This window comes from Poecilia mexicana, unplaced genomic scaffold (assembly GCF_051168715.1).
Source record: "Poecilia mexicana isolate PSO_F unplaced genomic scaffold, ASM5116871v1 scaffold_3, whole genome shotgun sequence".
NCBI classification, from domain to species: Eukaryota; Metazoa; Chordata; class Actinopteri; order Cyprinodontiformes; family Poeciliidae; genus Poecilia; species Poecilia mexicana.
In genome coordinates this window covers 24,981,272-25,007,524 of record NW_028263372.1, presented here as the reverse complement: position 1 = coordinate 25,007,524, position 26,253 = coordinate 24,981,272, and the positions used below count along the sequence as shown (strand labels likewise).

Genomic DNA, 26,253 nt, shown 5'->3' with positions numbered 1-26,253 from the left:
TGCGCTTTAACCACTGCATGGCCTCCCGTTTTGTTATGACCTTGAGCCAGTCGTAACACCCACCAGCAGAGTTTGGATTTGAAAACCTTTTTGAAAACTCAGATTCTTAGTCCTTTTGTTTTATTTTGAAAGGCCTCATTGTGAACCCAGTACTTTGAACAGTAAATCAAATTAGGAGAGGCTCATCAAGGGCAGCATTCAAACTGCCTCTGAAAGCGTCAGTCTGCTGCTGGGTTACCATACTCAAAAAAACCCCCAAAAAAAACATGTACTCCTTTTCCAGAAAATAAATAAATCAGAAACTGCAGATGCTGAAATGATTTGTGATAATGAAACAACTGTGAATTTAAATCATGATGTGTAATGATTGATTCAAAGCGTATAAAAGCTCCTGTGTCTCAGTAACAGTACAAAGACAACTTAAAAAGTCTGAAATCCCTGAAATTTTATACATTTAGTAAATTAATAGTTTCTTATTAAACAGCCACATCACTGTGTCTCTAATTTAATTATTTTTGTGTCATTTGAGTATAAAGAATAATTAGTTACTTGAGTAATTCATTTGCCAACCTAAGAAAAAAGTCTTAATTCTCCTAAATAAAAATACAGTAATTTTTACATAATTTAAGATAATATTATTAAACAGGGCGGCCAGAAAGTATATTTCAAATATGTCACTTCAATATTCCAGACAAATAAGCAAATTTTAATTGTTAAGCTATGGAGATGCACAAAGAAATGTTCAGATGCTTTTACTTAAACGTGTTAAATCAGGAAGTATGATTAAATCTTTGTTTTTGTAAACAAATTACTGTCCGATTCAAGAAGTCACTTGAACAGAACCTGTCCGACAACACGAAGTAGGACAAATTATTTTAAAATTAACACATAAATCTTCACAAGACTGAAGGGAAATGTTCTGTCTATTCTTCAAGAATATGGAGGGAGGCAAAGCACACCAGCAAGTTCACATCTGAATGGTTTAGAAAAGGTTTTGGACTGGTCTAGTCAAAGTCCAGACTTATATCTGATTGAGATGTTTACCTTGTCAGGTAACTAATGATTGAAAACCTTCCACTGTGGATGAATTAAGACAATTCTGCAAAAAAAGTCAAAAGTGATGCAAATATAAAACACAGCCAAGCTGTCAAAACCAATTAGGTTTAAAGTTAAATTATTTCTCTTTATAAATTATTTGGTCACCTGAAAATTGAATTTTATAGTTAATCAGATTATTCTCATCTAATATTAACATTTGTTTGATGAGCTGAGAGGTTTGATCAAACAAACCAAAAAACATCACAAACAGAAGAAGCTTTCCGGTGCAGAAAGCAAAACATCTCAGAAATGTTTTCATAAATTTATATTTGATTGAATATAAAACCTTATAAACACAGATTTATAAAACTCATGATAGGAAAGAAAACTTAAGCAGTTGATTTTCAGCTAAAGTCTTTGCTGATCATGGTCAGGTCGGGTCCGGTTGTTCTGGATCAGACGGTGTACTTGTCCTCTCCTTGCCTCTGTGTTTTGTGGTAGTGGGTGTAGCTGCTGTAAAGCTCGTTGAACACCTCTCTGACGCCGGCGCTCAGCCCGGCTCTCAGGAACTTGATGTCCGTCTCCAGGCACAGGTCCAGGACGCAGTAGACGCCCTCAGTCAGGTGGAGCTTCACGTCCGGCCGCAGGGTGACCTGCAGAGGCAGAAGATACGCAGATGAAAGGAAAAGAAGAGACGGAGGAGGACATAATGAGGCACAGAGAGGTTTCCGCTTCATAAATCAGACATTTTACTCACTTTATGAAGCTTAACTTTGGCTATAATAAGATTCTTACTGCCTGCTTTCACATTTCCTTACAGAAACACTTTAATAGTCTCATTTTCATGGTCTTGCTGATTTATTCATATTTCCTCAATATTTTGAGATTACATCAAACCTTTACATAGTCTACGGCAGACAAACATAAATTAATGTTAATTTGTACTTATTCTGCAACTAAGGATTACCAATTACTCAATTATTCTGACAATTAATCGATTAATCAGGTAAAATAATAGGCATATTCTACATGTTTTTCATTTGACCACTTCAGTCTTTTTATAAAATGTTAGAAATATATCAAGAGATAGAAATTAACAAATAATTCAATACATTTTTAAATAAGAAACTAAACATTTTATTCCCTAAAATGCAATAAGACAGCATTATATTACTGAATTTGAACCAGGCGAAGCTGAAACTACACAACTTGAAGAGTTTTGGGTAAAACATATTTACAGACAAAAGTTTTGGATGAATTACTGATCTGAATATGTTGGGTTTTTAAGTAAATGTCTTTTTTTTAGTTTATCCTCTGGTTACTGATTAATCGACTGCTAAATTAGTTGATTATCTAAATATTTGATTTCAAACAATCAATCAAGTTTCAGCACCAAGATGTTTTACACAATAAAAACAAAAAAGTACAAAATTATAAAGAAAACATCGTACAGTCAGCAACTGAACAAACGTTTTGATGAGAGCCACCACCAAAATCATTCACCTCAAATAAGTTGGTCAATGTTTGTTTTATTCAAAAAGTAACTCTAGACTGGTGAGTTTTTAGTCTAGATTAAAGGAACTCAGTGTTTCGACTGTTCTGCAGTTTTCTGGAAGTTTGTTCCAGATTTGTGGTGCATAGAAGCTGAATGCTTCTTCTCCTCGTTTGGTTCTGGTTCTGGTTCTGGGGATGCAGAGCACATTGTAAAAATACAAAATCTTACCAAGTAATTCTAGTCTAGTTTCTACTCTTAGTACACTTAAAATAAGAGAAATGAACTTACAAGTATATTTTCAACAGGAGCTTGTTTTGGGTTAATTACTCCTTAATATTGGTGAAAAATCACCAGCTCAGTTGGCAATAAGGGGAAAATGTGTTGTGATAAGTGAAACAATCTGAAGCAGTATTTTCTATTAATATTAGGGGATTATTGACTTAAAATAAGCTCCAATATCCTGCTGAATATTTACTTGCAGGTTAGTTTTTCTTATTTCAAGTGTACTAAGATATTTGCACTAAAAACCAGATCAGAAACATTTGGAAAAATTTTGTGTTTTTGCAGTGCAAACTAGAACCGAGTCCTGTACTCTTATATTTACAAACCTGCAGCACTGAAGCTGGAGCTTTGTGTTTAGAGACACATTATGTTTATTAAAGTGAATATTCTGATCCACAGGAGGTTGAGCTGCAGGTCAACATGTGAGACAAAAGCAAGAAAAGCAGACAGAGCGAGCTTTTCTTTCTGCAACAACAGGTAAACACGCCCCGGTCGAACAGCAATCATCGTGATCGGTGAACCCTAACCAGCGAGGCAGCAGGACATTTAATAGCTTATTCATCTCAGATACATTACACTCATCGGGGGTTCAGGTGGCGTCCGCCGTGACGCGGTCCGCGCCGCAGACGTGTGTGAGACCCGGCGGCCGCTCGGAGCCGCCCGTGCTAAGTGATTTAAACAGCAAGGCTCCCATTATGAGGAACACAACCTGTTATGTGTCACCACAAGCAGCGGCTGATGAAATGTGATGAGGAGTTCAGGGAATCTCCAAATGCATCATTATGTTATTACACCGGTGTCAACTTCTCACCCGTCTGACTCACTAATGTGTTTCCTGGTGCTTGTGCATTCATGTTTTATGATAACTGGGCTTTTCTAAGTGAAAAAGAAAATTGCATAATACTAAAAAGTGTTTGATTCCTTCCTGTCTTGGAATAAAAAATAAGCTAAAACTAGGCTAAATATGCAAACAGCATCCTTTAAAGGCTGTTTTTATTAATTAATTAATTAATAACTACAATAAATCAACGTTAAAGAGGTTAAAGTCAGGATCTTTCAGTAAAAAAATGCATAAGTGTATTTCTTGTAAGTAAAAATTTAAAATAAAATCTGCTGCAAACATTAAGTGACAAGAAGACTATTAATCCGTCAACTTTTGATAAGAATAGGTTGCTCTGGATTTTATTCCCATCAGAATAAAGTTGGCATTTATGTGTAAAAGAAAAGAAGAAAACGATGTTTAATTTTTGTTCTGTTTAGTTTTGCGGTACTTTGTGTCGAGCTATCGATTAAAATACAGTCCATATGGTTGTAATGTGACAAACTGCGAAAAGATAAAGTGGATATAAATACATTCCTGCAGTTTGCAGTTTATTTTAATTTATTGTACAGACTTTGTTTTCTCATTTTGTGCATTTTTCCTTTAAATCAACCTACTCAGCTGCACATTTCTTCTGTAAATAACTGTACATGTTGTTAATTTGCCCTTGCTGTACATTTTATTATTCCTATTTTTAAGTTTTTATGTCCATCTGTGTATTTTTTTTACCTTTGTGTGAATCCACAGGCTTCGACATAATGCTGAAGTTCCCACTGCGGGAAAATACAGAACTTTACTTTTCTGTTCTATTATATGACTCAAATATTAAGATGTTGATGACTAAATCTGAAGGCATTTTTGTCTGAAAAAATATATTTAAAATCTAATGTGGAATATTTTTTAGATATTTCTAAACAAGTCTGTTGTTGTCAACTTTACTATGAAACTCACTGACTATTTACTCTTTTGTGGTTTTACTGTTTTCAGATGAAAAACCCCTACGTTTAGTTTAATTAAGGGGAACAGGATTAACATAAAGACAACAGAATGACTGTACTGGGATTTGATTTTAAAAACAGATCATTAAATTTCCTCTAACTTACATAGAACATATTATGTTTTTAATGCACCAGCTAAATCTTTCCCTACTTGTTGAAACGAATTGGTTAAAGACTCCCCAACACCTCCATGTTCCAGTTTTCTCCTGTCTGACAGAAACTCCTCATAATGCGCTGATGTGTTTCTGGGCTGGAAACTGCTGATTCAGGCGTCGCGTTAAACGCAGCCTGGCAGCAGACGGCAGCCGCACTCTGAGGCCAGACGTGACTCACCGGACTGAGGGAACATCCAGCCTCAAACTTCGCTCCTGCTCACAATGTAGCAGTAATCCTGGGCCCGCTCAGTGGCTTGTGTCAACATCTACAATTTTGGCTACTGAGAATATTTCCCCTCTTCCTCAGAGCGTCAGCGTCTCAGTTATTCAACTTGGAGGGAACAGATCAGCTGAGATCCTGCTGTCCAGACTCCAACATCTGCTAAAACTCATAACGGATAACACAGTGCTGGCTTGGTACTGTATTATTAAAGGGGATCTATTATACAAAATTCACATTTTGCACGTTTTTGTGCTTCCATTTGGGTCTCAGCTGCTTCTGAAAACACTTAAAAAACACACAGCTATTATTTGTCAGTAGGTTCATGTTCTTTTGTGTCTGAAAAAGGACCCATATAAGAAAACTGAACGTAACGTCACAAATTAGCAGGCACTGTCGTGCACCAAGTAATTCCATCAAAGCCCAGTCTGTTACCTAGCAACCCCAGTGTAGTTCCGCCCGTCACCTAGCAACCAAAGCAGCTCCGGCACGTTTGGTTATTTACCGCTGAATGTGCAGTACAATGGCTGCTGGAAAAGACAAGGGTTTTGCCATTCAGAAACCTCTTGCTACATTCTTGTTTATTGCGCAGGAGGCCCCACTTCTGCTTTTCAAAGATCGAGGGGCACTCTACTGTTACCTAGTAATCCAAATGGAGCTCCAGCACGTTTGGTCAGTTAGTTTTACCGCTGTAGTCGCTGTACAATGGCTGCTGGAGAAGACAAGTGTTTTGTTGTTGACTTAACAATCAGAAATCACATTCTTGTTGGTTGTGCAGGAGGCTCCACTTCTGCTTTTCAAAGATGTAACGTTGTACAATTGCACATCCGTTTTGCAGCTACTTTCACGTCCGAGTGTAAACGTTGAGGTGGGGGACGTGGCCAGCAGCAGCTTCCTTGGTTTCAAAAGATATTTAATTTTCTCTTTTATTCTATGACTCAGATGTTGAAGATGTTGACAGAAGTTTAAAGTATTTGCTCTTTTGCTACAGGTTACAGTTAAAACATCTCATTCTGAAAGGAGCTCAAAATAGGCAGAACAAAATCTCATTATCCAAGAAGGATTTTGTGATTTGTTCTAGACCTCAGATGTATCCTGACCTGTTCAGAGATCACCAGATGTATGCGTGTAGCTACTGAACTGTTACTACATTATGAAAATAGAGATAAATATCAAGTAAATCCTGTTTAGAGACAGAGAAGATGTTGTTCTGTGTCGAGTGAATACCTTCTGCAGCTCTGTGACGTACTGAGCCACCATGAAAGCTGGCAATGCAGTGAAGCTTTCAGGTGTGGCAGCAATGTGAGAGAACATCCTCTCCGTCAGCCTGGAGCACTGCAGATACACGTCAACGTCCGCGCCTGCAGAAAAACAAACGTTCATTTTCTAACTGGGCTGAGTGACATGAAACTTGTATTTTTAGCTAAAGCAACTGAGAAATCAGGTTTCAGAGGATTCCTCTTCCTAAAGTCAAAGCCACTTTTCCCACAGCAAAATTCAAGCATTTTCAAGGTAAGTTTTAAAACTTCTCCAGCACCAAACTTTATAAAAATAATACAAATGGACAGAAAACTATTATATGATGTCATGTAATAGTCATTAATAATGTTTTGTGAGCATATTCTACAGCAGGGAGAAGATAAGCTGAAATATAAAAAAAATTATGTTTTGAAATGCGTCTCTCACACCCTAAAGACCTGACTGATCAGTGAAACACTAATTTAACAAAATCACCTAATTTCAATAGCATAATACAAAATATAAAATATTAGCCAACATTTATTTCAATCACACAGATCTTGATCACATACGAAAGAAAATTACAATAAAAATCTCTTTAAAAAAATGTTCTCACCATGTTTTCTGGCATTTAAATTAATACAAAATAATTTTGATAATTCAAACTAAGTTAAAACAAAAAACATTAAATCTAGTTTAATTTCAGGCAGTGAGAAAAAAAATTCAGTTTTATTATTAAATGTAAATGTTTTCCAGATTTAGGTTCTTAATGAAGAGTTTGACAGCAGTGTATTATAAAACTGAGCATTTTGAATATGCAGAAATCAAACACTTTTCAAACCTTGAAAACACTTGACTGAAATCCAAGCATTTTCAAGGATTTCAAGCACCTGAATTGCACCAATCTTGTAAAGTAGGTCCTTTAATGTTTAAAATCACAGTGAAAGACTCAAACACAGCTGGTTAAATCATGAAATCTTCAAAAATAAAAGATTAGAAGACACTTTCTCAGAATGTTTCATTCCGACTTGTGCATATAAAAAACGGTACGTCTGCGACTAACGAGAGATTTCTCTTAAAATAAAGAGGCAGCAGCTCAGCGGTAAGTGCATGAACAGAAAACCACAGGCCAGACCAGGACTGTGTGAGTAATTCACTGGCAGCTCGCTTGTTTCAAATCAAAAGAAACAACTTCACCTTGAAGCCTTGACGACATGATTTACCTCAGCAGCTAACAGCTTTTCATCAAACTCTCAAGTGAAAATGCCTGAATTAGTGTTTGGATAAATCATGTTCAAGCAGCAGCTGAACATTACGCTGTACAGGAATAACATCACATCATTTCACTGTAATCAGTTACAGAGGTACACATAAATTAATTTATGAACTTCAATTGATAAAATAGGACCAGAAAATGCATGGATGGATGATCTGAAAAGTGTGGCCTTTAAGTTATTTCTATGATTCTTCTTCTTCTTGCCTGACTTGTCAGTCAGACCACTGGTGGTCCGTGGGCGCCCCCGGTGGTTTGTGAGGTACTGCATGTAAACAACCATTTATTTGCCTGATGTTAGCTCAAAGTGCTACACTGCAGCTAGCTTACCAAAGGACAGTGTTTACAAATAATAATGTATAAATGGCTTAAAACCAGGTCACAAAAAAGAAAGCCTGGAGATAAAGGCGGAAAGTTTCTCAGGGTGAGTTGAAGAACTTTTATTTTTTAACATTATTACGATATGTAGCAGATCTCGGTCTGTCCCTGTGCTGAGTACCATCTGACAAGGGGTTGAGCAGCGCTGTGCCCCATGCTGACTAACTGCATCTGAACACCTAAAATAAAATTCACATTTTACACATTTTTATACTTCCATTTGGGTTTTTGTTGTTTCACAAAATAGCCTAAGCACTTTAAAACAAAACAAAACAAAACAAAACACCCAGATGTTTCTTGGCAGCAAATTAATGATTTTTGGTGTCTGGAAAACAAGCCATTCCAAAAACCTCCCGAATGTTAAGTCACAATCGATGGGGACTCCACTGCTACCTAGCAACCAAAGCAGAGCTCCAGCATGTTTAATGTACAATGGCTGCTGGAGAAGACAAGTGTTTTGTTGTTGACTTAACATTCAGAAACCACTTGTTGCTTTGTTGTTGGTTGTGCAGAAGGCTCCATTTATGCTTTTCAAAAAGGTACGGTTGTGTGCTATGCATGTGTTTGCAGCCATTTTCCCAGGAGTGTAAATGTTGAGTTGGGGGTCATGATCCCCGCAGCAGCTTGTCTGGATTTAGAGTGACAAGAGGCCCTAAAACAGCTCAAAATGGGAAGAACTGATCAGACTAAAATCTCATTATCTAAGAATGCTTTTGTGTAAAAAATGTAATGAACATGTTTTGTTTAAGCTATAGACCTATCCTAACCTGTTCAATAAAGCGCAATAGGTCGCCTTTAATGTCCCCTGCGTTTGAAAGGCGATGTGTGAGTAACATCGGGTTCAGGTACCTGCATCGGCGTCTCCTCTCTGCCGACCTTCCTGCATGATCGACGACACCAGCCGATAGAAGACATTCAGGAAGGACGGAGCGGCCCTGGAAATCACCTGAAGACACACAAGTTTGATACTGCAATCATTTACTGCATCTAGGCCTGTCCCAATAAATCAATTAATCACATCATAAATTAAAACAAGCTCAATAATTCCAATTTGCATGATTTGTCGTTTCTCTTTTTGCAGCATCCAGTATTTCAAACCAAAAACTGGATGACAAAAGTCGTCAGTCTGGTGCTTCGGTCTCAATTATCACCTCTTTTTGAAGGATAAGTTTGTTTACACAAACTTCAGAGTTCACTTTTATTTGTTGTTTCTGTTTTTTTTTATTTAAAATGTCTCTCAGTTCCACTGTTGAATGTCCATTAAAATTTAAAGTTTATTGATCTTTGAGAATGTGAGAATGTGTTATTATGCTGTTAACTTTACATTACTTGAAAATGGTCTCAAAACAACAACAGGGTTCCCCCAGAAAACTTACTAAGCCCAATGCTTGGGACATTCATCCAACGGCCCGTTGTGTTTTTGAGTTAAAAAATGTTTCAAGTTAACAGGAAATTTGAAAATATCACTTGATAATTATGCATTATTGGAAGACTGGAGGATTAATACCTAAACACCAACAATAAAGTCTTAAAAAAGGCAATGATTAAAAAAACACTAAAATAAACAAACAATGTTAAGCCTGGTGGGGACACAAGTAAAGCCTGGAGGCCCGCCAGGCTTATAATACACTGTGGGAATATTACTGTTTATTGCAATAACCTCAGGGACAATTTATCATCCAGTACAATGCGTTATCATGACAAGTCTTTGTTAGTGGTAATGCTTTTCTCCTCTTTAGTTAAAGACCATCACAATTTAACAAAGAGCTAAACAGATATTGATAATATTTGCAGGATTTTGTAGAAGTGATGGAAAAATATTCATGTGAACAAATCCTTGTTAGCTTGTAAACCAGGACTAAACATAAAAAAATAGACGACGAAATACTTCGACAGGTATTTTTACTTAACGTTATGATGTGAGAGTGTCCTGCCGGCCCAAACCGAGCTGTAAGCTCGTTCCTTCTGTGACAGATGGAGGTAAAGAGCAACAGGAAGAATATAAACGAGGCCGGGATGAAGTCACTGGCCCAGGTTGGAGCTCAGCACTGGTTTCCATTGACTTAAACATGCTTCATGCCAACCCACTAAAGTCTCCTCTCTCTACAACACACCCATACTTTGCATTTTGGACCAGACCCTGTTCTGTGTCCTGATCCAATCAAGCACTTTAACCCTTCATCTCCAGCTTCCTTCCTCATTTCCACATCTCTTCCTCTTTAAAAAACATTCTGCTTTCTTTTCTTCTCCTCTCCTTTTCTGGTGTATTTTCTCTTCGCAAACATCTGACAACACTTAACTGGTTCCTGGCCCATTTAATTCATAGCAGCTGCATAGTTTCAATTCTGTTCAGTTCTTGTTGTTGAAAAACTATTTCTAGAGTTAAAAAAAAGATAACCTATCAGCACAAAGACAACTAAATCTATTGTGTGTGGTTAAAATCTAAATGTTTCAGTTTAAGGGGAAAATGTTCTTTTTAACTGAGCCTTCGGGGCAAAATGCAAACTTGTAGAGGAGCTGAAAATGTGAACATCACAAGGTTTCCATGCTGGTGAAGTACAACTGTAGTGAGCTGCAATATCCTCTGGTTGGAAGTGAAATTCCTTAGTGGAGTGTCCTGAGGGTTCAGCGGCAACACGTAGCACATTTTCCTCATATTATACATTCAAAGCACCTAAACTCACTTCCAACACACGAGAGCAAACGACTGGTTTCTTATGCAGAATGCAGCAATATGTATAGACGGAGTCGTAACAACAAGAACACAAACACAGACACTTTTAAGCTTATGCTAACGATTAATGTCTAAAAAAGAGAGATTTGTGACTCTGACCAGGTTCTGTCTCTAAGGAGAGGATAACGCCTCAGGGTTCGTAAACTTCAAGCATTTTGAAGGTATTTTTCCAACACCGCACAAGAAAGCAATATTAATGAACTAAAAACAGAGTTTTAATTCACTGCTTACAATATAACTTACTACTGTTATTATTAGGGATGCACCAATTTATCGGCCAGCCAAAATCCTCCTCTGTCCTCTTCTGCTCTACAGTGAGAGGTTTGACCGACCCACCAGGCCATGTCTGCATGTTTGGCGTTAACAACAGTCTCAGCGACTTTCTTGCTATATTTATCAACATTTCAGACAAAAACAAGTTGGAATTGGCAGGTCAGGCTTTCTGAAGATCAATAATCGGCGATTGGCCTAAAAACTGCAGTCGGTGCGCCTCTGGTTATCATTAATAATGTCTTTTGAAAGTTTTCCACATTCTGTAGTTAAAGTTAAAATATAACATTTTATGTTTTGAAAAGTCTCTCATAAACACACCCTGTTGACCTGAGTCAAAGAAAACACTGATTTAACTAAAAATCCCAAAACGTCAATAACGTTTAAAGCGTAAAATATAAGCCAGATTTTATTTAAAATAGAAAGACCATTAGGAATAATAAATATTTATTATATTGCAACAATCCAAACAAATCCTGTTAAGGTAACTTACCTTCTTGTTTAAGTTAAATTAAATGAAATGCTTAAACATAATATACAAAGAAATTCACTAAAAAATCTCTAAAAAATGTTCTTGTTAAGTTTTCTAGGATTTAGCAAATTTAAATAATTTTGGTAATTCTAACTAACCTAAAACAAGAAAAGTTTGGTCTGCTTGAACTTTTAAGTTTATTATTATTTTTTCAATTTGAATTGAGAGAATAAATTATGGCCATCAATTTGACCTGTTTTATTCCTAAAGATTAAACATTTCTTACAGCATCAGAGTGAAACTCCACCACAGTCGCGACCAAAGCTTTAAACATATATAAACTTTAAAAATCTAGATGCAGAAACTGATTAGTGCTTAGAAAGTGTAAGAACCACAAGTAGCAACTAAATTTGAACAATACATGTTTTCTTTCCTCTAACCTTTATGCCCTGCTGTAAGAGGAAGATGCTCAGCCTTGTTTCCTGGCAACAACTTCATTAATGTTTGGAGGAAAGTCCAGCGCTGTGGAAACTGATTTTAGAGGTGAGCTTTGTGTGTCGTCTTGTTTATCTTCGTCACACAAAGTTACTCACACAGGTCTGTTCTACCTGCAGCATTTCTTCATCTGAAATTCTCTCCACATCAAAAATAAACGGGTTACTAATTGTTTCAGATCGTGCTCATAGTGCAGCGGGTTCAGTTTAACAGCACAATGTTTACTTAGGAACAAAGCAGCCCTGACTTGATTTGTGATTACTTTCAAACGCGGAAATTACCACAAGTTCCTGAGCATAGCATGCGGTGTAGGGCTGAAGTGATTCATTGTGATTAATCGATTATTCAAACAACCGATTTAGTAATGATTGTTAACTTGAGAATACAGATTCAAAAGAAGCCATTTGCTGAAAGAACAACACAATGAGAGTAGTAATTACTCTAAAATTGTATTTAAGATAAAATAACCTTCTTTGTCTGTAAATATGTTTTACTCAGAGTTCCTCAAGTGACAGATTTGGCTTCACCTGATTTAGTTCTGCACAAAAAAATCTATTACGCATCCAATTATTAGTTGGTTAATTAAAAAATAGTCAACAGACCAGCCCTGCTTTGTACTGATGTTCAGGTTGCTAGGCGATGGCCTGGGCTCTATTGTGATTGCTAGGTAACGGGCACCGCCTGCTGATTTCTACATTCTAGAGTTTTTTTTTTAAATGGTTCATTTTCCAGACACCAAAAAACTGACTGAATGGTTTTTTTTCTCCTTTTTTTTTAGACGCAGTTGAGACTCAAAAGGAAGTATACAAATGTGCAAAATGTTAATTTAATAGCGCAAACAACTGCTTATTTCAAAGAAAGAACCACATGAACTGAGGTGGTAACGTCAGATCCAGATAACTAAGCTGTTTTCTCATTAAAATAACATTTTCTTGTAATTTTTCTGCTATTATGACAACTGTATTCTTGTAATTTAACAAAAATTCTCATAGCCTGACCCTCATATTCAGTCGTAGAACAGAAGGGATGAATGAAATAAAAGCCACTAATAAAAGCAAAACAAAAAGAAATCAGTCAAAATTAAAATCAGGAACGAGATCTGGTAAGAAAAAGATTTTACTATTAAGCCATATTGTCTAGATCTACCAGATAACCAGTTTTATTCTTTAAAGTCAATAAACACACAGAGTTTTGTGTCCGCCTACCTGGGGATGACATTTGATGATGGCGAACAGCGCTTCGTGGATGGCCAGGAACGCAGCGTGGTAAACGTTTGGGTTCAGGTGGTCGAGAGGCAGCGACTGCAGCGCTCCAAGAACCACCGTCACATGTTGGGGGTTGGCAATGCGTCCCTCGCCTTGGCGCAACAGTGACGTCAGCGCCGTCACCGTGGGAACGGTGAAAGGACGGGTCAGAGCGAGGTCCTGGCTGGCCGATCTCACCAAGAACTGCAACACACAACGAGACGAGAACTGTAAATAAATAAATAAAAGAAAAATATTCAGCAGTTCAGGCTTCCTCTTTACTTTATTTACACAGATTAGAAGGATTACACGATCCAACAGCACCAAAAAAAATTAATAAAGACACTTAAATGCCATCTCTACGTGATCTGTGTCTGTATTTCAGTAGAAAAGGTCAAGGAGTACACACACATACACACACACACACACACACACACAGACACACAAAAAAACGTTTAGGTCATTAAGCTGCTGTGTCATTTAAAACTGTTTCTGCGTTTCCAGTACACAGACAGTAAAACTGCTGATCTGAGAGTCCTGCCAGTTATTTCCGTGGTGTCATACAAAGCTTTTCTGCGTGGTTTTACTTCTGTCTAAACCAAAAAAAAGAACTAGGTCAGCAAGATTTTTAATCTTTTTTTCAGACTTCACCTTAAAAAAGTGCTTAAAAAAGCCTCATTTTACTGATTTTACACCAGATTTCTGAACTCATGACTGCATATTCCTGAGTGAGACAGAAGTTTGAATAACTTCCTTCTAGTTCCTGTTAAAAGGACAGTATTTATTATTGAAACTGTCCCAACCACTGACAAAGAAGAAAAGATGGCCACCATTTTAATCTACCAATCTACCATTTGAAATAGGTCTCTTCAGGATGCCATTCACTTGAAGAAGTGTGATTTACTTCACAAAACTGCACACAATAGCTACGTTTAATAAAATTTTCTAAATGTACTCATATTTATTGATGTTCTAGTTGAATAACCTGGAGGAAAATAGTAAAAACAGCGAGACAACAATAAGAGGAAATCAAGATGGTGGTTAACATCAGTCCAGCAGCTTCTGCCCCACAGTTACAAACAGCAACAGAAAAAGGGGGAGGAGCTTCAGTTACCGGTTGCTACGGTAACCACCAACTGCCAAGAGCCGCAACAGAACTTAAAGCACCAATAAATGTCTGGAGAAACAACTTAACTAAACAATGTAGATTCAAAGAATAAATAAACACATTTTGACAAACTTCACATTTATACATTTATAAAATAAAACCCTATTTAATATATATATTCTTATTTTGAATGTCTAACTTCTTAGCAACAGCATCTCTAAGGATATTAGCTAACTTTAAGTCTTAATACCTCATTAACATCATCCACACTGCAGAGTGTTTAGTCAACATGACCTGGTCATGTTTACATGTTGGTTGTCATGTTGGCCGGCCACTGGATCAGGTCCAGTCCTTTAAATACCTCAGCAAAGACCTGGAGAAGAGTCTCTCTTTGTCTTTTCTCAGAACCAGATCAACAAAAAGACTCAAATCACGTTCTGAGGAAACTAAACACGTTTGACTTCAGGTAAAGGACTTTAAAACAGCTCATGTATGAAATCCATCCTCATGCGCAACATCTCTTCCTGGTGCAGTTTCACTTCTTCTAGCCTCTAGTTACTCACCCATCTATGAAAAACGTTTAATTATTATAATGTCGTCTATTGGAAACCAACTGCAAATTAACCAATTTTCAACATAGTCTAGATGTATAGAAGGCACAGAAGAAATAAAAATACATATTAAAAAAATCTCATAAATATTCTCATTTTGAATGTCTAACTTCATAGGAACAGCATCTCTAAGGACACCTGTTATTTCAGAACAGGTTGATAGTTTTGTGTCATTTTTGGATGATTTATATTTTCACTTTTGCTTCCTCTTCTTCTCCTCTAAAATCAGGCCAATCTGTTACTCTGCAACCTGAATATCTACTGAACCGTGATTTCAGGTTACTGTTACAGCCTTACTGTCTAATGTGACAACAGAGACAGTTTCATTTAAAAGACTTTGTATAAAGTTTGCTTTTCTGGCTTTTTGTGCACCAACGTTTAACATTTAATTTACACATTTAAATGTGTAAATTCCCATCTTCTTTGTCTTTGGTCACAACCTTCAGGTTTGGTTTTGGATGCTGTGGTTTTCTCACATGGCTAATGAATTATTCCTTCAGACTTTATGTGGTTTTTTTCCTACCACCATTGCAGAAATGATCTGCGGAGCAAAGAGCCACAGCGCTTTGGAGCAAGTCTCTGGCAGCTGACAGCTGGACAGCAGCTCAAAGGTGATCACTGCTGACAGCACCTCCTGCAAAACAGAAGAAAAAAACACAGGGAAGAGCTTGAGTTTTTGAATATTTGAGGAAAGTTTTAGTGCATGGCATATTCTACTCAAAATACGCTTTTGCATCCAAATACATAAAAACAAACGCTCCAACAGAGATCTCCAGGTTGAAAAATCTGAAACATTATTATTGTAAAGATTTCAAAGTAAATGTAAATTCTGAAATAATAGATTATGCCTGAAACCGTGACCAATTTATTGAAATAATCGTCAACTATCAATTGTTGTAACCAGTTAACAATTGTAATCAATTGTTAACTGGAGTACACTAACTCAAAAAAAGGCCAATTACTGAAATAACAGCACATTCAGAGCAGTAATTAAGTTGAAAATGTACAAAAATACACATATATTTTGAATTTAAGATAAAAAAAAACAACTACTTTGTACATTTTACCCAAAACTTCTCAAGTGGGAAAGTTTTAGCTTCACCTGGCTCAAGTGCTGCTAATAAAATCTCATATAACATTTTGCTATCTAATTATCAATCGCTTAATCCAAAACATAATCAACAGGTCAGCTACACACTGTACTGATAAGTCAAGCAGAGTAGTTGAGATATTCACATGTTGATTACATTTAAGAAGCTGTTCTGTTGTGCAATAATGACAATAATGACATGATTTAAACCACGAATGTGTCGTATCTGTCCTTCTGCTCAGTCTCACCCTCCAGTTTCCTGCCCTCAGCTTGGCAACATCCAGGCCTTCTCTGATCATCAGCAGCAGCATGTTGAACTGACTGGTGGTGTTTTTCTCCACCAGGTGGCGCAACAGGTCCTGCACTTCTGGCTGCAGCTTACCAGCATCAGTAGACGACAGCCACGGAGCTGAAAACAAGTAAAAAGTCAATTATTTTCTACTTTTTTATAACCTTCTAGACATTTGAGTGGAATAAACTATTAACCTTGAAACTGACTGAATAGCAGTTGGGCCTGATTATCTGTAGGTTCCACTTGAAATAAAATACAAGGATAAAACTGGCTTCTGAGTTGTGAAAAATCTCTTGAACTTGTTAAAAAACAGAACCAGTCCCCTAGATTGAATTAAGATTATATTTATGTACTTGGGTATATTCAACTTGGTTGAAAATGTTAATCAAATTAGCAGTTTTAGGGCTTTGTTTGGCACATTAGATCCAGTTTAGGAAGCACAGGTTCTAAAGGGTCGTATGCTCCTGGACGGGTCTGCCTTACATTTTGTAATAATTTTCTGTTTCCCATATTATCCTGATCTCTTAAGATCAGCCGGGTCAGTTTGCCCTGAGACAGTACCGTCGTCTTCAGTACTGTCTTGTGAGGTCTCAGTCCGGTCTACGTATGCGGACCCACAGACATCTGTTGGTTGTTCGGGGCAATCTATGTCTATGGGGCAATCTATGTCATCTATGACCTCATCAGTGAGCTCACTGGAGTTCTGGGGCACGGTCTTGCTTCTGATCATTGCTATGGAAACGATCAGAAGCAATGATTTTTGCGATCACTAAGAAGTGATCGCCTGAACACTAGCCGTGGTTGATTAGCCATCTTAAACACCTGCACTTCTGATTATCTGTCAGAAAATGTATGTGGGTGGCCTTATTTTTATGTTAATTGAACCAAAATAATCCGAACTGTGCAGCGAGAGTACATGCTAAGTTGATAAAAGTTAAGCTAGGAAAACTAACCTACTCTCCACTTTCTTTATATATATTTTTTAATTAAAGCTTTTTACTGACCTGTGAAATGTGATCCCTATGGACATTGTTATATTGCTATTGTAGTGTTGACAATATCACAACTTTGCATCCCCTTCTCAGATTCTTTCCTTGAGTGTGTCATTTCCCCGACCGCCGATATTCCTGACTCAATGTAAATCAACAGCGCATGTGGCTCACTGCCATGGCGCACACAGTAAGTCACGTGACGTCCAATCCATTAGATCACTGAGGGACTTGCCATTTACGTTTTACAAAGGAATTTTAAAAAGCCTTACCTGTCAGTTAATGCTTTGAATATAGCGTGTATGTAACTCGGCATTGATGCCGAGTTACACAGAAGCAGGTACATAAAGACAAAAAGGTTCAGGAAATATTGATTGGGACTGTCCCCTTCATGCCAGAGTTGGTGGGGACATGCCCACACCAGTCCTTCAGGAATTTACGCCTATAATCCCAACTGATTCTAAAATCGGCTTAAACGCTTAAAAACAACCCTTCACAAATCAGTAGGCACTGCCCCTTCACCAACTAATCCCAGAGAAGCCCAGCCTGTTACCTAGCAACCCAAACGGAACTCGGCCATTACCTAGCAACCCAAACGGAACTCCAGCTAAAATCACATTATCTAAGAATTATATTATGCACAAAATGTAGTGAGTATGTTTTGTACAGTCCATAGATCTATTCTGACCTATTCAAGAAAGAATAAGTCATCCTTAGTGACTTATTAAGTATGATGACAAACTTAATTTTTTTTAAATAAATGTCATATCACTTATGGTTAATTTTTAATACTAGTTTGCCAACAAATAAGAAATTTCCTTTGGGGATCAATAAAGTACATCTCATTCTAAAATTACCATGAGATGAGAGTTTGTTAGTTGTAATAAAAAAAATTAGCCTTCAGTCATTAACTTGTGTTATTTGACCCAATTCTATGCATTTGAATTTACATTAGAAATACTGTTTGTTCCATTTACCTTTCAGGAGGTGGTTCACATTCTGGATGATCTGAACGTAGAGCTCCTCCATCTTCTCTCCTTGCTCGCTCATCTTCTCCATTACTTTATAAAACGCTGACAGGAAACGCAGTGAGCAGACCAGGAAGTCCATGGGCCTCGGAGCCGAGCTCATTTCTCTCTGGATCTGCTGGAAGATGGCCTGATAAAGGTTACCGTGTGTCAGCGGACCGCTGCTCTCCAGTGATGCCACTTCACTCCGCAGCATCACCGTCACAACTTCAACAACAAAGGCTTGACTGATGGCGCTGGCTGGCTGGGCTGCTGCCTCGGAAAAGACACCTTGGGGCTTCAGAGCAGACTCCACAGTTGGTCCCAGCAAAGAAGTGATCCTAGTGAGTATTTCTGTTAAAGTCTGATCTATTGCTTTGTTTCTTCCCAAATTAGACATCATTGCTTGGGACAAGGAAGTCAGAGAAGCCAGGAGAAGATGGCCAAACATGGACGCTCCAGAACTGGGCTGCTCGTTTAAGACTTCCTTACTGGTCAAGTAGGAAGCGAACTGGTCCAGGTTGAGTCTAACGCTGCTATTTCGGGTTATAATCAGCTGAACTAATAATTTTATGAAGGCTTGCACTGCGCTAACTAAATCCAGCCAATCAGAGGTGATTGTGACTGCAGGTTTTCTGCAGCGCCGCAGGAGAGAACCCAGAGCAATCTGCAGAAGAGTCCCGCCGTGGACGAGCTTCAGGACACTCGGGAAGCCGGTTCCCTCCAGCAGGCGAGTCAGAGTTCGGAGCAGCTTCCCGAAGAACCGAGCATCTCCTCCAGAGTCAGGAGGCTCTGGATGCACGGAGGTGGAGGTAAATGTGAAAAAGAGGAGGAGGAAGACGGAGGAGAGATCCTCAGAGTTCATCCCGTCTGGGTTGAGGCTGAATAAGATCTGGATCAAGTCGAGGAGCTCCTTGGTTTGCGTGTCAGTCAGCTGAACAAAATCCTCTCCAGCTTTAAAAGACGCAGAGATATCCTGAACTACGGCTTCAGCGACCAGCGGCGAGAACACAGGCTCTGATCCAGAAGGAACCGACCCGGTTTCTTTCTCATAAACCATCACAAATGAAAGTTTATGTTTGGGTGTAAGTCCCCCTCTGAGAACGCCAATGATCCTCTGAACGATGGAGCGAACTGTAGCAGAGAAGACCGACGGCAGCTCTGGGAAAACTTTGCTCAGCACGAGCTGCGAGGAAACAGAGGAGAAACTCAGACGTCCTGGAAGCTGATCTCCAGACCCTTCCATGTCTCTATGCATCAACGAGCCCACCAACACGTTCGCTACATCTCTGACGTCTTCCTGGCTCATGTGGAGAACAATCAGAGGTAAATTTGACACAACAACAAACCAGTGAGCAGCAGGGTAAGTGGTGACGTTCACACCGCCTATCTGACCGTCCCACACATCGTCTCCTGTGGGTTCCTCCTCAAACTCTGACTTGGCTACGATAAACCGGACCGCCATCTTTAGCAGGGCGGTGGTGCTGCTTTCACCCAGTAAGGCTTTGTCCAGTAAGATCTTCTTCATCTGCTGCAGGGTGAGGAGTTTGAGCAGCAAGCAGCTCGCTGGGCTGCAGGACGGAGTCGGACGGAGACGAGTCGGTAGGATCGCACCTGATATCAGTGCCTCCAGGTGGGTTAGCAGCGGAGACACTTCAGTCCCGTCCTCACCAGTCAGGAATGAATCCACTGACGTGTATTTGCTGCAGTGGATGTGGAAGAGAGTGTCCACTTCCACCCAGGTGTATCTGAGCAGAAGAATGGCCTCCTGGGTCTTCTGTTCCCACTTTAGGGCTTTCTTGTTACGATTTTTTGTAGCGGATTTTATAGACATATTTAGCAAATCTTTCATCATCTCCTGCATCTCCTCCATGAAGGCTTTGCTCTGCCTGACGAGAAGAAGCGGAGATGAGTTATCGAGAGTTTGCAGGTTGAACAAAACGACATGAAGCAGCTGACAGAGGCAGCACAGCTTCAGAGACGCAGCTTCTTTCTTCTGGCGTCCATCTATCTCCCGTTCCTCTTCGGCTAACTCCTCATTGACCAAGTCGGGCAGTAAATGGGTCCTGACGTTCTGTAACACTAATGAGCAAATCTCCAGCACCTGAGAAGGCGACGAGTCCAGAAGACAAGATCTGAGAGAAGCAGATACGCCTTCGGAGAGCAGAGGAGGGCGGCGCTGGTCTGGAGCCGGCTGGCAGATCACAGAGAGCAGCGAAGAGAAGAGATGAGGCAGTTGGCGCAGTTTAGCGTAGGTCTGGAGGAGAGCGCTCACCATCAGCTGGACGGACACAAACACAGCTGTTATTCTGAGTAAAACAACTAGTTTATTTTCAACATCTTAGATGTAGCAAAGGATGAGGATAAATCAAATTTACACTGCAAAAAACACAGAATGTTTTTGGTGTACTTTCTAGTGCAAATACCTTAGTACAGTTGAAATAAGACTAAACTAACTTACATGTAACTTTTCAGCAAGATACAGGAGCTTGTTTGAGTAAGTAATTCCTTAATATTGATTTAAAAAGTACTAGATTCACTGGCATATTATTTCACTTATAACAGCATTTTTCCCATGTTAAGAGTGAAATAATCTGTTAGTGGATAAAGAACGTTTTCATCAATATAAAATAAGTATTCACTAAAAACAAGCTCACTTGTAAGTTAGTTTTGTCTTATTTCAAGACATCTAGGACTGGATGACATGGCTGGAAAACTTATCGCGACATAAGTGTTTATGTCGACTCATTTTACTTGTCGATAATATGAGTCATTATCAAGAAGTATTGATTAGTTTTTTGTTTTAAATATCTGAGATACTACCAAACTGTGTGACGTTTCCTGTTTTATCCACAGTTCTCATTCCACTATTTATTTGTAAGCATTTAACATTCAAGGAGGTGGAACCTTAAACTGCATCTGTGCCAGTTACTCAGCAGGTTGTTGCTAGGTAACCAAAGAATGAGTGAGTTAGTTGTTGCTAGGTAACCAAAGAATGAGTGAGCTAGTTGTTGCTAGGTAACCAAAGAGTGAGAGAGCTACTCGATTCCACTAACTTTGCTAAGAGAGAGCGTGAGATGTTGAGCAGCTTAAGCCTTTCCTCTGGCTACATCTCCCAGAAATCTGTGCGGTTCTGGATCAGACTTTAATGATAGATATTGATCATGTTTCTGTCATGTTATTAATTGATATTGATTTATTGTTCTCCCCTATTTGCACTACAAGTAGACAAAAAATACTGGGTAAGATTTTGTGCTTTTGTTGTGAAAGTACTGACGGGTAAAAAGTTATCAAGCTGTGATCTGGCAGATTAAAGACAAACCACGTCAGATTTGTCTAAATCAATGTAAAATCACCATTGATTGTGTGTTTTTAGATGTTTATCCCAGAATGGAAGAGCTCTAACCTGTCTGGCGCGTTGAACTTGTGCCTCCATGTTCTCGGGGTTTACCCAGGCTGAGGACAGCAGACGCTCCAAGTCAGGCTCCAGAATCAGATGGTTGAGATTCAGCAGCACCTTTAGACACCGGTACCATGATGGTATGCTGACATTCAAAACAACAAAGCCAGTTAACTTGATACAAACACAAAAACTAAAGATGCAAAAAGTAAACCCTACACAGAAAATCCTTATTTGCCTAGTTTATATTTTCCATCATCTGCTGAGTGTTGTTTCCAACATATGCAGTTTGTTTTCACTTCCATCCTGTTTTAATGTCTCTTCCGGTCTGGACTCCTTCCTGCTTCAGGTCTCCAGCAGAGTCCAGACAAACAGCAGAAAAGTGGCTCTTTATTCTCGTTAACAGAAGGTAAACAGGTTATGCTGTTACACACAAATAAAACGCCAAAACAAAAATAAAAAAGGTCACATATACCACTATATTGTTGGACCACCTTTAGCTCTGAACACACAGCAAACGCATTTTAGGCAATAAAATGTTTAATTATTTAAAAAAGGAAGTGAGTCAGCTTATTATTTGCATATTTTAATATATTTCTAATATTGTATAAAAAGGCTTATCTGTGGTGTCCAAACTTTTTGTGATCAAGCTGAGATCATTCAAGAACTACATTTTTGTTTCTTAATAAAAACTGAAAGAACAAAAACATCAGTTGTTTTAATCTCTTCTATAATGTACCACATAAACAATATTTTATACAGCAAAGCAGTCTAATTTCTGAAGAAAATTAATCTTTAAATCATTGTTGATTCAAAATATAATCAGCGTCTTGAACAATACTATTATATTACTTGAAAACTGTCTCAAAACAGCAATATTATCGTTCATCACAATAACTTCTGGGACAATTTATCACCCAGTAAAACTTATCGTGACAAACCTAAGTGTAATCAATGAAAACAGAAACATTGTCAATTAAAAACCTATTTTCTCTTGTACCTAAAAAATTGGTTGAAAACATTTTATTTTTCTGTAAATAATTTCTCCCGGGGCCAAACAAAACTATCCACAGGACCGCAAATGGCCCCCATGCCACACTTTGGACATCCCTGGATTAAGTGGTTAACTTAATTTTTTAAGTTAACCACTTATCATCTATTCATCAGAATAGATGATAAATTAATCAATCACTAAAATAACTGTTAGTACACCTGTATTACAAATAAATTTTAAAAACCATTGAAATGAGACGTTACCTCAGCTGAGCTGTGTTCAGGAGTGTTTGGGCCACGGTTCTGTAGAACCTGAGCTGGACTTCGCCGTGCCGTATCCTGTCTGCAGCTATGTTGTAGATGTCTGCGTCCAGCGCCTGGCTCAGCAGCGACTCGGCGGCCTGCAGGGCCCGGCTCCAGCTCTGTGGGGAACCTGGAGGACATTTCTGCTCAGCGGAGCCTCCATGAAGCTGAAGATCTAACATCGGGACCAGCCTCGCTAAAAAGTAGAAACACAACATCCTCCGCTCCTCGTCGCTTTCTCCTTTTCCCTTCCCGTAGCTTTCCAGAAAGAACCTGAACATCAGAGACGAGGCGTCGGACTTCACCGAGTAGCGCAGAGTCGGCTCGCAGTAATCCTGAGAGTCCAGTTTGGAAAGCAAAGCGCTGACAGGCTTAGGAGGGTCCTTCATCCAACCTGAACCACGTTTCCCAGAATCCTCTTTGGCTGGGAGGAGCTCTGCCTTGTAAGACGCCATTTGCTCGGAGGGGAACAGAGCCAACTGGAGGATGGAGTCGATCTTGAGGCGGATATCTTTGCGCAGCTGCTGCCGGACATGAAGGTGTGTGTAAGGAGCAAAATCCTGAGAAGTCAGCAAGAACCTGAGAAAAACTAAAGGTTGGACCAGCTGGTTGGTGACCAGAGTGAAGACTCTGTTCGGGTTGGCTTGTTGTTGCTGCACTGATAAATAACAAACCAGCACCTGAAGCAAGACTTCAAACAGATTAGAAGAGGGTTTGTCTTTCTTAGACTCATCAGAGATCATCAGATTGGTGTCAGGCTCCATCTGTAGATGCTCAGCTTCAGCATCTTTCTGTCGTTCTGTGGGCAACTGCATCTGAATCTCATGGCAGGCCAACAGGCAGGACCTGGCCAGCAGGCTGACCATCAGCTCATACTTTGTGGTAAATACAGATGAGAGGGCAGAAGAAGACAGAATCCCCCGACACACGCTCAGTACGGTGGGCAGAGACACGGGTGGGTGGCCGTGTGTGCATTCCTGCAGGAGGTCAAGCAGCAGCTGAAGGAAACAGAGAAAAACTCAGCATTAAAGCTGCAGTATGTGACTTCTATAAAACATATATACTTTTACATATTTGTTGAAAATATAACTATGTCTGTGAAAAACAATAAAAAATAATCGAGCTCCTCTGCCTTCTCCCAGTGCTAACTAGAAATAAACCAATCAGAGCCAGGAGGTGGGTCTTAGCGCTGTCAATCATGTCCTTGTGCCACAACATTCTCTGTGTGTAACAGAGAATGGTGGGAATGCTAAAGCTAGTTAAGCCACCGATAAAGGCGAATAAACAGTTTTCCTGTAACAATGAGTCATTTCTCCACCATTACCACATTTAGCAGCACATGTATGGGCTTGATTGGCAGCACTAAGACCCTCCTCCTGGCTCTGATTGGTTGTTTTTGACCGGGAGCGGTGCATCTCTTCACACAGCTATAGCAGCTCAGGGAGGAGGTGAAGATCAATCTTTTCACAGATTATCTGTCTCATAACAAACAGTCACAACATGGTGAAAGTGAATATAAATGTTATATATATATATATATATATATATATATATATATATATATATATATATATATATATATATATATATATATATATATATAACATTTATAAAAGTTTTGATGCTCTAATGCATCAAAATTCAGATGTAAATTGCTAAATGCTGAGAGTAAATGCAGTTGGTGGTTGAACTGAACCGCTTGCCCACCTGCGCCATGTTGAGCCTCAGAGTTACTGTCTTCCCCTCCTTGATGAAGGAATGCAGCTTCCTGCTGTGAACTACTTCGTCCAGGTAGCACCACAAGCCATCCAGGACGTCCTGGGAGAACTCCACCTTCTTACTGTGCCAGATTGTCAGGGCGTGGGTGCACCAGTCCAACAAAACCTGCATGCAAAGCAAGTCCAGATGAAGAAACATGAGAAAACATGAGAATGCTGTGAATGCTAAAGCTAGTTAGCTTATGATCTAAGGTAAAGCTACATCCTGGAGCATACATGCTATATTCATGCATATGAATACTCAGAAATTAAAGTTTAACCAGGGTTCATATGCTTTTCCCACAGTTTAAATTCAAATATTTTCGAGGTAAGTTTTTAAACTTTGGATATAAAAACAATTTAGATTCTCTAAAAAGAGTTTATTTTCACTATTATGATATTTATTACCGTTATTAATAATTTTGTGGTTGTATCCTATATTCTACACCAGAGACAAGATAGACTAAAATATAACATAATTTTATGTTTTGAAATGTCTCTCTCTTATACATTATACAAGCCTGACTGATCCAAGAACAAAACACTGATTTAACAAAAAAATCCCCCAATTTCATTAAATTTAACGTACAAAAGATAATCAGTAAGTGAGACACTGGGAACAATAAATATTAATTACATTGAAACAATCCAGATTTATGTGTATTTACATAAAACTACTGATATTTTTTAATCCAGAAATTTTACATCATTATATTCTAATTTGCTGATTGTGACTGATTGAATTGTGTCCCACAGCAACCCTGTGAACATTCATGTGTTCATACCTGCTCTTTGTTGGGCAGCAGACACTGGGAGGAGATCCACGCAAACCGGGCCAGCTTCAGCCTGTCCTCCCACGGAGTCTGTGGACTCTTCAGCTTCAGGTGGATACCTGAGTATATGGCAGCCATGGCTGCAGCAGGGCACAACAAAGACAAGTCACTAAGAAGCGAAAAGATATGAAAATACAGTGCAAAAAAACTGACGCTCTGCTAAAATCATCAGAGAATCTTGTCAGACATTTATTAAGTAAACATAAACGTGAATGGCCACGAATATATTTTGTATGAAAAGGAAAGCTACATCTCTAAGAGTCAGTATTTCAGCTCACTCGCTCACTACTAGCTTCCTTTAAGAGATAAATATAAAACCTCTCTCGATACTCGTCAACTGCGTGAATAGATATTCACTATTTTTTTATTTAACTTATTTATTGCCGTCTAAAAACAGACATAACAGCAGAGTTCAGTACCTGCACGTGTCTTCCGCCTGTTCTGATTTCACCATGAGACAGACCCAACTACTCGAGAGTCGATGTAATCGATCGGGCAAAATTTAACCCTGGATAATGAACATTAATAACATGCACAATGAAAAAACAGATAAATATTAATCGATGCATATTTTTGACAAATTCTGCATATTATTTCCTGACTAAAATTTAATATATTTTCACGGCTTCATGACTGATAACAAAATGTCTATTAATTTTTTTAATGTATTTGTATTATTCTAATTTTCATGTATTTTATGTATTATTATTATTATTATTATTATTATTATTATTATTATTATTATGATCCGGGCTTC

General features: G+C 38.6%; 1 protein-coding gene across 1 annotated transcript; it reads right to left on the bottom strand.

Annotated features, from left to right (window-relative positions):
• Positions 1 to 685: 685 nt before the first annotated feature.
• On the bottom strand, positions 686 to 25,991 carry urb2 (URB2 ribosome biogenesis homolog). Its single transcript, XM_014997704.2, has 12 exons — positions 25,916 to 25,991; positions 25,449 to 25,576; positions 24,614 to 24,790; positions 22,868 to 23,904; positions 21,617 to 21,755; positions 18,181 to 20,491; positions 16,171 to 16,331; positions 15,356 to 15,466; positions 13,075 to 13,317; positions 8,748 to 8,844; positions 6,236 to 6,369; positions 686 to 1,691 (listed from the first exon to the last, which is right to left on the bottom strand). The coding sequence occupies exons 2-12, from the start codon at positions 25,572 to 25,574 to the stop codon at positions 1,494 to 1,496; spliced, it is 4,734 nt and encodes a 1,577-aa protein (XP_014853190.2). The 5' UTR covers positions 25,575 to 25,576; positions 25,916 to 25,991; the 3' UTR covers positions 686 to 1,493.
• Between the last annotated feature and the right edge of the window lie 262 nt (positions 25,992 to 26,253).

Excerpts from the sequence above, each read along its gene's own strand:
- urb2 (XM_014997704.2), bottom strand. The coding sequence starts at position 25,574 with ATGGCTGCCATATACTCAGGTATCCACCTGAAGCTGAAGAGTCCACAG. Across the intron at positions 16,332-18,180 it reads TGTGAACCACCTCCTGAAAG|CTCCGTGGCTGTCGTCTACT; the intron begins GTAAATGGAACA and ends ACTTGTTTTCAG. Across the intron at positions 6,370-8,747 it reads GAGAGGAGACGCCGATGCAG|GCGCGGACGTTGACGTGTAT; the intron begins GTACCTGAACCC and ends GTTTTTCTGCAG.